General features: G+C 33.9%; 2 protein-coding genes across 8 annotated transcripts in view; both read right to left on the bottom strand.

Annotated features, from left to right (window-relative positions):
* The window catches only part of LOC102587608 (pentatricopeptide repeat-containing protein At5g40400), a 13838-nt gene extending 4509 nt beyond the window's left edge, over positions 1–9329 (bottom strand). For 2 of the 7 annotated variants that reach the window (XR_001473877.1, XR_001473878.1), the window contains exons 1-4: positions 7215–9329; positions 5575–5923; positions 5117–5158; positions 53–168 (exon numbers count right to left, since the gene is read on the bottom strand). Coding sequence is in view for 1 of the 7 variants with exons in the window: in XM_015310146.1 (XP_015165632.1) it covers positions 7228–9117 (1890 nt within the window). In the remaining 6 variants the exon portion in view is untranslated. Of the gene's footprint in view, positions 1–30; positions 169–4665; positions 5159–5574; positions 5984–7214 lie in introns of those variants that run through there. The other 5 variants (XR_001473879.1, XR_001473880.1, XR_001473875.1 and 2 more) reach the window with 5 other exon arrangements.
* Positions 9330–11492: 2163 nt separating this feature from the next.
* Positions 11493–13092, bottom strand: LOC102587289 (probable WRKY transcription factor 30). The gene is made up of 3 exons (XM_006350521.2): positions 12668–13092; positions 12465–12596; positions 11493–12378 (listed from the first exon to the last, which is right to left on the bottom strand). The coding sequence occupies exons 1-3, from the start codon at positions 13021–13023 to the stop codon at positions 11796–11798; spliced, it is 1071 nt and encodes a 356-aa protein (XP_006350583.1). The 5' UTR covers positions 13024–13092; the 3' UTR covers positions 11493–11795.

The following is a 13092-nucleotide window of genomic DNA, read 5'->3' as shown; positions in this document are numbered from 1 at the left end:
TGCGGTCGGGGGTGGCCGTGGGGGGGGGGGGGGGAGTAGAGGGACCTACTACCTTGATTGCTGTATAGATTTCCATGTCCCATTCGGATGTCTTGTCCCCATTCTTCCCTGTAACGGTTGAAAGACTACTGTGTTTATGCCTGCTGGTTCAAGCCCCTTTCCTCATCTCTTCAACAAAAAAGAATAAACAAATCAATTTGAATTTAAAAGACACAAACAAAATATATACAAAAGAGATTTGTTTGTCACTCTAGTTGGCACTTGTCCCAATCTTATATCTCAATTTAGTGCACTAACTGCCCTTTTTCCAAGCAAGAACCTTTTGGGCCCTCCAATTCTTAGGATACCATACAAAGCTCATGTACAACTTAAACAAACACTTGAATGCATTTTTTCTTGTCTTTGGTTTGTCCTCTAACCTCTTATAATGCACGGATGTCAGTTTACAACAACAACAACATACGCACTGAAATCTCCATGGAATCTGGGGAGGGTGATGTGTATGCAGCCTTACCCTTACCTTGTGAAGGTAGAGAGGTAATTTTTGATAGACCATCGGCTCAAGTAAAGAAAATATAGTAGTTAACAAACTATATAAAAAATAATGGAGAAAAGTAGCATCAACAACAAATAGTACGATAAACGAAGTAGAAGAAACAATAGGTAAAAATTAAAATCGAAGAAAAAGGTAATAGGAGAGTACTAATAAAGAAAACTCGACAATGCTTGACTACCTATTAACCTTTCACCCAAATTCTTGACCTCCACATCCTCCTATCTTGGGTCATGTCCCCAGTAAACTACATGTGTGTCATGTCTTTGTCTAATCACCTCTCTCAAATACTTATTCGGCCTACCTATACCTCTCCTAAGACCCACCATAGCCAACATCTCACCTTCTCACTGGGACATCTCCTTCACATGCCCAAACTATCTCAATCTAGCCTCCCTCATCTTGTCCACCACAGAAGTGACTTTCACCTTGTCCCAAATATCTTCGTTCCTAATCCTATCTCTCCTAGTATGTCCACTAATCCATCTCAACGTCCTCATTTCCGCTACTTTCATCTTCTGGACGTGCGAGTTCTTGACCAACCAACACTCTGTCCCATACAACATAATTGGTCTAGAATCAACTTTATGTTGACAAATATAATTCCAATTTTAAGCATTAGAAAACAATTTATACATCTCTCTATTCAGTTGCTACGTCTAACTCAAATCATACTCATTTTCTATTTAATGTATCTTTAACCATTGATGTTCATCAGGGCCAAGTCACGCGCAAAAAGAAAATAATGCAAATGTGAAAGAAAGATGCCCCTACTTGGGCTAAAGTTGTACTCTCAAGAATATGATTAATTTCTTTTCTAGAAGCTGCTCTTTTAGTTACCTAGAGAGGTAATCCCAATGAGGGGCCTTTAGGTGATGGTGACTAGTGAGTAACTGAGGTGGTTGGCATCATGTAATTCCAAGCTCCCATTTCTAACCCCACACCATATAGCAGGAATGTCTTGAATTTCAGGTCCCTAAAGCAAAGATAGTGAAACCTCAATAAACTTACCCTACTAAACAGAGGGACAATTTTTTTTTTCATATTTCTCCATCTAAACCACATATTATAAAAGACTCTAATTCTCATAAAACTAGATTATTGAACAACTATTAAGCACTCTAACATCGACAGCTGTTGTAGTACTAACTACTAACTCCTATGCGCATTCAGAAGAAACACAAGCGAGATACCTGTCTTGAAAACCCAAAAATGAACAGCTAAATACTACTTCTGAATAACAACTTCATAGAAATGTGACAAGCAGAGGTAATTTCATAGAAATGCAACTATTTAAACTGATTCCGTCAACACTCATTTTCTGTTCAATTCTAACTTCTGTCTGTTGGAATGGATAAACCCAATGACATATCAAGTATATATCCTCAAACTTTTACTGCCTAACTTCTCAGCTGCTGTCAGACCAAAAACTTATCAAAGGCAATAGACCTGTATGATTTGATTGAAAATTGAGACACTTTTAGATTCTCAACTTTAAGAATAGTCTGCCAAAAACCACAATCATGTTCAGGAAGTCAATTGTTTGAATATTATAAATTTCAACTCAAGTGTTATAACATAAGGAGATCTAGCTTGATCTGATGAACGAGTCTCGGACTTAACCATGTCCCAAGGATGCAGCTACTATTATCACTCCCATAAATGAGTGTTAACAGAAGGTTAGACCCCATAATGATGAATATCAAAGTCTGTTACAAATGTTTTCGTGAAGTTATTACTTAATTATCACCTTTTTTTCTAAAAATTTGCAATTAATATTTCTTGTGCTAAAAAAAAAATTGTCACTATGCTTGTAAGTTGTAAGAGACTACCTTTTAGGGGTCGTTTGGTACAAAGATCAATAATACAAGGATTAGTAATGCAGGAATTGGTAATGCATGGATTATTTTTATCAAGTGTTTGGTTCATTGTTTCTTACCTAGTTTTGTGTGTGGTTTAAAACTCTACAAAAAAAACTCTTTCCAATTATACCCTTGAGTTATTCTGAGATTTTCTATTTCATGTAATTGGGTCAAGGTAGATAATTGACGGACAATATTATTTTTTTATTAGCATTTTAACTAGCTAGGAGAATAAAAATTTTATTGTCATGTTCACTATTTTCTCACTTAAATTATTTGAGAGTAAATAATTGTCATCTTAATAAATTGGAGTTAATATCTCAAAAGGTCACACAACTATAATAATTTATAGAGAAAATTTATTGAACTTTGTTTTGTATCAATAAATTAAAAAAACTCTTTATCATAAAAAAAAATTAAAAAAAATATATAGCAAAATAAATTAAACTATTTTTATACTCAAGATGTTTATATATATATATTTATGCTCTTGTTTTAGACTACTTGTGTAATGTTTAATGGACTTCCGTTAAGAGATAATATTTGACTTATGAATTGTTCTTAAATTCATACATCAACATTAGCATATTAGTCGGATTATAATATTTTATATTAATAATAAATAGATTAAATAACTCATATTTTAGGCTAATTTATTTAAATAAATTTATTAGTATAAATATAAAACATAAAATCAAGAAAATAAACAAAATGATTAAAAGAATTTGAGGGGGTATTTTTGTCCTTACCTAGATTAGTCCCATGGTATTAGAACTAATACCACCAAATGGAGGGTATTAGTTATACACCCTATAATACCATAACTAATCCATGGATTGATTATACATAGACCCAAAATTCCTACCAAACATAGTACTAAATAATACCACACATAATATATACTTGGACTATTTCTCCTAATACTCCCTACCAAACGACCCCTATAAGGTTTGTTATACTGCTTGATACAGAAGTCCACAACTTAGGAGATACATTTTGTGAAGAGCATTTGTTGTTGTCCCTGTTCCACAAACTAGAGAACTAAACATTAAAAAACTTAGGCTTCAACCTATGTTGCTGTGAACTTGCATACAAGTATGTACCAGGTAAGTATTTGGGTGCATAAGTTCAACTTTTAGTATATTTTGAAGGATCTTTATGAAGTACCAATACACACGTTACACCTGTTTGACACATAATATATCAAGGCAAATGAAAAGTTTATGTAAGATGGATCCTGTTACCAGTTTCAAAAAAAAGTGGGCTTTGACAACTGGTAACTAATAGAACTTACTACTTAAGTATCTTGAGAATATCACTTGTGTCATTAAAGTAAACGATTGCATTCACCCAAGTGAGAGCTAAGGGGTCATCCGCTTATTCCACTTGTACCGGAAATTTCATAGTACTGAACCTCCTAGCCCAATTTAAGAACTCAGTTGACCAAGGGCTTTGGCAGATTTTCCATCAACAGGTAAGACTATCAGCATGAATAGCTGACAAAAACAGATGACACACCCCTAATGTGGTTTGTAGAGCACGGATGCAGCTGTATGGAATCCTATAGAAATAGAATATTGCCTTTAATATCATTTATGGGTCAGTATATAAAGTATCAACCTTAAACAAGAAGTGCAATAGCAGTGATAAGGCCCAAATCTCAAATATCCTGCAGTTAGTCATAATTGGAGTAAATTCTTGAGGTACAGGAGTTTCTGAAAATGAGGAAGACCAGGTAAAAGGATGAGGAAAATAGACCGATCAAATTGTATCTTGGATTGAAAAGAGAAAGAAGACAAATTCTCTATATACCTTTATCAGGAACCAGTATCAACCTTATATCAGTTAGTAACAAGAGTTACAAGACTCTAATGTTTTTGTCTTTTAACACAAATTTGGGGTTTCATAAAGCTTGTGGATCTCTAAGTCTTACAATTATCCATGTCCAGGCCTAATCTAAGTTTAACAAAGACAACTAGGCCAGGTCCCAACTAATTAGTATTGCATTCATAGATTTTTTTTGATAAAGGTAAAGTTCAGCATTAGGCTACCTCCAAAAAGTTACAAGCTATTTCCATAATTACATAGATCCTAGGAAATCTATCTACTTCCTCTATACCATCTTCTTTACACCAAAAATACAACATGTTAATGCAATTTTCTTTAACCTTCTGAATAGTGTTAGTAATATTCTCACGACACCTGAGGTTTCTTTGCTTCCATAGTATTCTATAAAAGAATGTAATGACAAAGAGAAAGCAAATTTGTGTTAGGTTAAAAGAAGAGATATGAAAGGATAACAGAAGCATTGTATATAAGCAGACAGATACATTAGCTTCAACAATGTATAAACTCTTGAACAGCAGGGTACAGGGTCTTGTTATGAGATGAGATCCCTACAACAACATATCCGGTGTAATCCCACAGGTAGGGTCTATGCAGCCTTATCCTACCTTGTGAAGATAGAGAGGCTGAATGAGATCCCTGACAAAGGAAAATCCTAAAGGAAGTTCTACCACCCCATATGTGCATCTGCATGTCAAAAACCAACTTTAAATCTGAAGAAGCTTTTCATTGTTTCCTCCCTTGTATTAGAACCAATTCATAGCAGCAAAGGTCGGTGCTTTTGATATTAACAGAAATCTTCACAATTAACTGGAAAATACAGGTGACCTCCAATACTATGGAAGCAGGATCTGACCTTTGAGAATTGACACCTTCTTTAGCCATCCACTTATAATTCCTGAAATTTGAGCATATGCTGACAACATGTCAGAAATACTACTTATCACAATAAACTTTGTACATTATTTGTTCCAAACAACACTAGCTAATAAAGACAATTTAGATTATTCTGTCTTATTGAATTCACAAGTGTGGACCAGATACTCAGGCACTAAGAGTGCTTTTAGCTAGTTAAATTGAAATTACATTAGAGGACTTCTATGAAATAATTCCCTTGTCTATATGAACCATATTGACATAGATGTTAGGCTTCTTGTATAAACTAGCTTAAACATAATACAGCAATAACACAGAGTCTGATGATTCAACCTTCATTTGTTTATCAAAAATTTTGTTCAAATTCAGAAAAGATGAAGGTAAGAAGGCAGTGAGGCAAATTAGGTAGAGATGAACTTAGAACGGAACTTTTCTTACCAAATTTAGGTCAGCCATGAAGGAACCATAATACAGCTGAAAACAAAACACAAAGAACCAGTGAGCATATAATTCAAACTTGATCTGTGGTTCTAGTACTGAGGATCTTAAGTTCAACTCTAACAGAAACCAATGTCAATCCTTCTGCAAGTAATATAGCTTCATATTTCATAACCCTGCACCCTGAAGTGATTGATCCTCTATTTCTGAACGTCAAGATCAAGAAGCTCCGTGTCCAATCTCAAGATGTGTGAATCCAAGCACCTTTCAGTAAAGAAGCTAAAGTCATTTGAGATCCACTGCAGCAATGTCATCTTAACGGAGAAAATCATTGCCACCAAAGACTGAACTGCCCAAAGAAAAAGATATTACATTCGGAGAGTTCTCTGAATGACCATCTGGACCGACACTACAAAATATGTAATGCTGTCATGATGCAGACTTTGAAATAGAAACTGCGATATAAAGGCCTACTTATACATTTCATTTGGAATGCAGAAATTTTGTTTATATGGTAGTTCGTTCTTTTAGTAACTATTGTTTGTATGAGTTGTCCTCATCCTTTGATGCAACTCATGTTGTCTCCGAAATTAGCAGGATCACAGGAACAAACACTACATGAGCAGCTAACTTGGCTTCTCACTTTGGAAAGTAATCGTTATTGTAGAGCACTTTGCAATTCATAATGAAATGGTTTGTAAAGGTGAGAGATTTGGGCAAATTGATGTGGTGGCAAGAGGAATGCCTTTGAGGCAACTTTTTGGCTTAGGTAAATGCAATACATAGATTTAGGAAGTCGAAGATCGTGGAGATCTATTTTGTGAAATCAAATTCAGTGATTTTAGAATAGCACTTTGATATTTTTTCGAAGTAACAGATATGAAGAGGGCAAATGAATTCTTAGGAAAAAAATTAACTAAACAAAAGAGTATATTAGAAGGGAAAATTAATTCAGACCACCATATCTTTGCATTAATAATAAAATATACTAAAAGAATTATTGCAAAAAAGATCAAAACAGGAGAGGTAAGCTTAATATCATAAACAACAAGGGAGGTTATCGTGAAGAAGCCAAACGTGGGGAGAGGTCTCCGAATTTATCCCTAATATAGAAGTAATTAAGTAGGGGTAATTTCTTGAGTTGGTCCTTTTTGGGTCACTGATGTAAATCTTTTTGATGGTTGCCAGCATACCCTCATTGCTGAAGAATACAACTTTACTTTATCAAAAAAAAATTAAGTAGGGGTAATTGCTTCAGAAAATGAAGGTAGTTTTTGTACATTGGAGTTCTTGTACAATCTTGAAACAAAAGTAAAGGTAAAGGAACCATAGGCAACTAGAACATAATTATTTTTCACAAGATTTCTCCAAATAAATGCATCTAATGTGAAGCAGTATTTTTCAAAGGAAAGGGGAATTATTTCTTTAACAAAATGCTTCCTAGACACTACTGCAATCAGTTATCACCCAGCAGGATTCCAATTTTTTTAAAACCGGAGTTTGGCTCATAACAAGATAAGATTTCATGCATTAGTATTTTTTTTAATTGGTTTCATGCATTAGTATCAATGTCAAGTCTTTTCCTCATAATTGATTTAAGAATGATTCACCAGATGAGAAGCCCAATGTAAAATGTATACCTCATTACTGCACTCAGCTGTTGATTTTGTGGACTCCCACAGCTTTCTGTAATCCATCAATAACGTACTTGCATGTCAGCTGATTTGGCGCAAAACCCACTTTCCTCATTTTATCTTGAAATTTCATCAATTTTGCAATATCACCTTCACCACTTAGAAGCCTGACAATTGTGTTGTAACAAACTGTGTCAAATATTTTAAATTCTTGAGCAAAGAAGCTTAACAGCGATTGAGCCTCACAGAAATTGTTCTCCCCACAATGACCATTTATTAAAGCTCTACAGACTTCAATATCAGGTGGCACATCACAATCAGTCATTTCTCTCATCAAGGAGTTGGCATCCATGCTTCGGCCTAATTTACACAAACATTTAATTATAGCTCTATATGTACCAATATCAGGCTTCAAATCTTTTGATACCATCTCTGCTTTCAAGCATGAAGCCTCATCGGGGAAATTGCATCTGCAGAAAGATTCAATCAACTCCCCGTAGACCATATTGCTAGGCTCATATCTGTCGCCAGATACTCGATCAATTAGAGCTTTGGCTGCAAATGGTCGATTCTCAATACAAAGTGCAGCAATAAGATAATTGTATATATCATGAGATACTACAAATCTAAATCTTTGAAGCTCGGTGACTAAATTCACAGCTGAAACCAAATTATCCTGTTTTTGATATCCTTGTACAAGAACTGAACAAGTGAACTTATCAGGATGCATCCCTTCTCCAATCATGTCATGCAAAAGAAAACGTGCCTCTTGCATCATCCCCTCTTTGCAATAACCAGAAATAAGAGTGTTATACAAAATAACATCTGGTTTTAACCCTCTGTCAGCCATCCTTATAAACAACTGATGAGCATCTTTCACATTTCCCTTTTTACAAAAGCCATTTATCAAAGAAGTATATGTGAACAAATCTGGTGATACATCTCTAATGTACATAATTTGATACAAGTGAACTGCATCTTTCATTCTTCCTTTCCTACAATAGCTACTAACTAAAGTATTATATGTAACTATATCAGGTTGAAACCCTTCTTCTTCCATTTTCTCCAAGAATTCATTAACCTTGTTCACATCTTCATCCTTGCACAAGACATGGGTTAATATATTAAAGGTACACGAATTCGGGTGCACTCCAATTCTTTCCATTTCAGCATAAACTTCCCAACATTTTTTGCTATAATTCAACTTTGAAAGACCAGTTAAAAGGCAGTTCACAGTAATAACACTCGGGTACATTCCATGCTTCACCGTCTTTCTAAACGCTCTAAATCCATCTTTCACCATGTTCACCTTGAGAAAAGCCTTAATTAGCATATCAAACACAACAGGGTCCCAATTACACAAACCACTAGATGAAAGCAAACTTTCAAACACATCCACACTCTCCATTCCATCTCTCTTCAAATTAACCAATTCAGACAAAAATTTCATTGCTTGTGAAAAGTTCCTTGTCCAAGTCAGTATATGAATTACAAGACAGCAGTTTCGAGTGTTAGGCTCCACACCCAAATCATTCTTGACCCAGTTAAAGAAACTAAGAGCACTGCATGAATCAGACTGGCATCTCAACAGGACCCTTGAGATTTCACTGTCACTGAAATAACTAATAAGCCCATTATCTTGGATGGTTTTCTGAAGGAGGGACAAATGGTCATTGTTTCTGTTCTTTAGAGCTGAACATATCAGACTCACTGTGTTTTGGGGGTTTTGGGTTTTAGGTAGAAAATTATGCAGAGGGTTTGAAAAGGGTCTGGCAGACCCACTATAATCTGTTAGAATTTGGACACAATTTGATGATGAAAAATTCAGTCTTGAATGAAGATTCTTGAAACTAATAAGTAATTCTCCATTTGAACAAGTAGATTTAATTGATTTTTGCGTTAGATTCATGGGAAAATTCAAGAAAAATGGAGCTAATTTCTTCAACGAGTAAAGTAAATTTGAATATAGATAGAGAGAGGATTACCGAAGGAGACTGAAATTTGAAGAATCTGGTTCTACCATGTCCACAAAATTAAATTTGGCAGAGCAGAGGAGTGAAAAGCTCTGCTGCGCTGCGTTTGTTTGCGGGAACAAATTTTCGCCCTTGGCATTCGTTGCCAACAGACGTTATGTTATTCGGGTTTATTCATTGTGGTTCAATTTATTTATTAAAAAAATTACTGAAATACACGATTTATGTTTCTCTTATTTTTAATATTTTCTTTTATTTCTAAAATTGCTTATTTCTTTAATGTATCCGAGCTACATATTAATGTATTCGAGTCAGTATTTAATATCCGAGCTACATATGATGTATCCGGTTTATTTTATAATGTATCCGAGTTACATATTATGTATCCGGTTTATTTTATAATGTATCCGAGCTACATATTATGTATCTCATTTGTGTTTTAATGTATCCGAGCTACTCTTTAATGTATCCAGTTTGTGTTGCTTTTTAAGAAATTAATGTAATTACAAACTAATGAGGGATAGATTGTAATTTCATATTAAAACTATGGAATTTATGTAAGTTATACTTATTTGTTTTTAATAGAAAACGGTTCCGATTTATACGGGGCCATATTGATTTCTGCACGTATATTCCCAATTAGCTTAGACCCAAGCCCAAGTAGATCCAGATAACAGGCCCAATTATGTTTTCCTCTTAAGATTCTTCATAGACTTGGCCTGTTTGGCACTTCTGCTGGATTTCATTGGATACAAGCAATTCCCAAAATAAAGAAATTTCACAAGTTTAGGAGCGAATTACTTATTTTAGTTTGCAATATTATGAATCTTATTAGATTTTGATGTGTCTGGATACGTCTAGATACATGTATTTTGAGATATATGTGGTCAAAATTAGCTGTGATTTATTCTGGATACATTGTACCAAAGTGAATTCGCATGTAACTGAGATATATATATAGACAAATCTCCCTCGCCTCCCTCCCATCTCGCTCGCTACTCTCCTATGTAGATGATATCCTAAATACATGTGAATCACACCAGATACATACAAATATATGTATCTAGTGTGACTCACATGTATCTGGGACACATGACTATCTTCCTTCCCATCTCCCTCGCTTCTCTCCCTATTTTAGTGTATCTGGTAGCAAAACTACATATATCTAGATGTATTTTCCTCAATATATGATAGAAAACTCTTAATTAATGGTAAAATACGTAATTATTTGAAAGTATATATAAATAGAGTTAATATATATGGTATATATAAATGTATGTCTAATAAGACCCTTTTTCCTCTTTTTTTTTAAAAAAAAAACTACGTAATCAAACAAACATTTTCATCTAATCTATTAAATTTCAAATTCCATTTATTTTGATAGAGTTAATATATATATATGATATTTATTTTGAATTTTGTGAATTTGTTACAGATTGTAATGGATTGATATCAACCAGTTTTGCGTGAATTGGGGGAATTAAAATCAATTTTACTTTAATATTCCATATTAAGTGCAATAGACACATATATAATGTATCACAATTAATGTATTCGGACAACCAGTTATGTATTCGAATGGCTGATATTTTAAGGGATTTTTTGTAAAATAGTAAATAGTAGGAATATAATGTAATTTAGATCTTACACTATGGGATTTATGTAAGTTATACAAAAAAATTACTCCATCCCAATTTATATGACCTACCTTCCTTTTAGTCAATCTTAAAAGAAATGATATATTTCTATGTTTAGTAAAGTTTAACTTAAAAATTTCTATTCTACCCCTAATGAACTGATTTATAGCTACACAATTATTTATGAATTAATTTAGAACACATCTTTCTTAAATATAAGTAGGAATAGAGATTAAATGTTTACTAAATATAGAAATGTGTTATTCCTTTTGAAATTGACTAAAAAAAAAGTGAGTTATATAAAATCGACGGAGTAATATTTTTGTGCCATGTGGCACATTAGAGGGTAAATAGTTTCAAAAATAAATTTTGAGGGGATAATTAAGACTTCTTATAGTTAAAGAGAGGTAAATACTTTCGAAAATCCATATTTGAGGAACAATTAAAACTTCTCATAATCTAGGTGTGCATTTAATGGAAGTCAAACAAATCCGACCCTAAAATATAAGGATTGATTGAAAAAAAGTGTTTTTTGTTAGTTTTGGTAGGCAAATTTGAGGAAGTTCTTCAACTACAAGGGCATATTTGAGACCTAATCCAAATGCAGGGCAAATTTGTTATATTTATAAAGTTGAAGGACAAATATGAGTCATTCCAATAACGACAAAGACATATTTAAGATCAAATTATTCTATTTTCATTAGTTGAAGGGCATTTTTTGGCCCTTTGCAAATGATGAAAAGATGTTACAAAACTTGAAAGCTTGTGATACATATTAATTCCGAGACTACAACAATTAAAGATGACCACATGAAAACAAAATAGATATTACCATCATTATTAGCAGATGGTTAAGCTAAAACATCTAATTAAGTGCTAATGCCTTGCTTCCTAGTAACAAATTGGTTGCAAAATTGTCCTTGATTCATCATGATCTTGAGTTAATTAAGTTACTTTCTTAGAAGATTAATTAGGAATTAAGAGAATCTCTGATAATCATATGGGAAGTTTGATTCAAATCCCATTGAGTTAAATTGGTAATCTGCCTCATTTTGCTGAGAAGTTCCTGCAGACATGTTATTAAAGGAAGGGGGGAAATTCTCCACAAAGTTGTTGTTTGGAATTGTGGATGAATTAGTCAAAAAGTTGTAATCTTGATGATCGTGGGAGGACGATGAAGGGTAATTATTAAACGAGGGTATATATGGCACATTGTTAGGATGATCATGGTGAGTACTATTGAAGTTAAAGTCGTCTTTGGAGATACTAAGGTTTTTTTGAAAATTCAGGAGAATTTCATTCGAGTTTTGATGTGGGGTAGGGATTAGTTGTTGATATTGTTCGTGATTTCCTATGTTTGGTTCTTGAATTTGATGTATTGCTACGGGCAAAGGTGGTGGTGCTGGATTCACATTACTGACACTAGCACCACCACCTTGATTACAAGTGTGCCTTCCTCTATACGTGACTTCGAAAATGGTGGGATCTTCATCGGATTTTTGAACTTGTTTCGTAGCCAAACAACCTTGGACATGTCGAAGTGTGCATCTGTAATAACCTCTGCATTTAACAAACAAAAAATATAATTACATAAATGTTTTAAGTATATATAGATTCAAACATTTTAATCTTAATATGTACGTTACCTTGGATGTTTAGCACCAAGGATATCTTTCTGTCCATATTTTCTCCAACTATAACCATCATCAAGAGTCCCTTCAATTGGCGCCCCTGGATGAATTTGAACTTGCTTTGTCCAACGCGGTGTACTGCTCTTTCTGTAACATTATAAGTTTAGTGATCATACGTGAAAAATTTAATTATAAGAAGAAAAAAAAAAATTATAAACCTCTTGCGTGTAGCATGATGATCTTTAGGCTCAAGATCACGATCAGAATCTTCACTTGATCGCGGAGAATCAGACATTCCAATAATCGGAATAGCAGGGGAAGTAGAATGTGCTAGTAATGAATTAGAATTATCTCCAGTAGTATTATATTGTAGCAAGGACAGAGCCCTATCAAATTTGGACTGGATATTCTGAATCAAGAATTCCCTAGTGTTTTCGGACGAATTAGACGATGAATTATAATTAGGAGCATTAAGATGAAGTTGGAGCTGTTGAACAAGATCCCTTCCTTGAGTTAATTCACTTACAAGTCTATTAAACTCGTGACTATTATTGTCAGCTGCGTAATTGTCCATTTGAGAAATTAACTCGAACGTGAAATAATACAAGACAGGGGAGAGACAGAGTATAATAGGAGTTGTTGG

Source organism: Solanum tuberosum, unplaced genomic scaffold (assembly GCF_000226075.1).
Source record: "Solanum tuberosum cultivar DM 1-3 516 R44 unplaced genomic scaffold, SolTub_3.0 scf00126, whole genome shotgun sequence".
Taxonomy (NCBI): domain Eukaryota; kingdom Viridiplantae; phylum Streptophyta; class Magnoliopsida; order Solanales; family Solanaceae; genus Solanum; species Solanum tuberosum.
Note: the sequence above shows the minus strand (reverse complement) of the source record. Positions and strands in the feature narration are given on the sequence as shown.

Coding starts and splice junctions, on each gene's coding strand:
- LOC102587289 (XM_006350521.2), bottom strand. CDS start 13,023: ATGGACAATTACGCAGCTGACAATAATAGTCACGAGTTTAATAGACTT. Junction 12,597..12,667: donor CATCATGCTACACGCAAGAG/GTTTATAATTTT, acceptor ATAATGTTACAG/AAAGAGCAGTACACCGCGTT. Junction 12,379..12,464: donor CTTGGTGCTAAACATCCAAG/GTAACGTACATA, acceptor TGTTAAATGCAG/AGGTTATTACAGATGCACAC.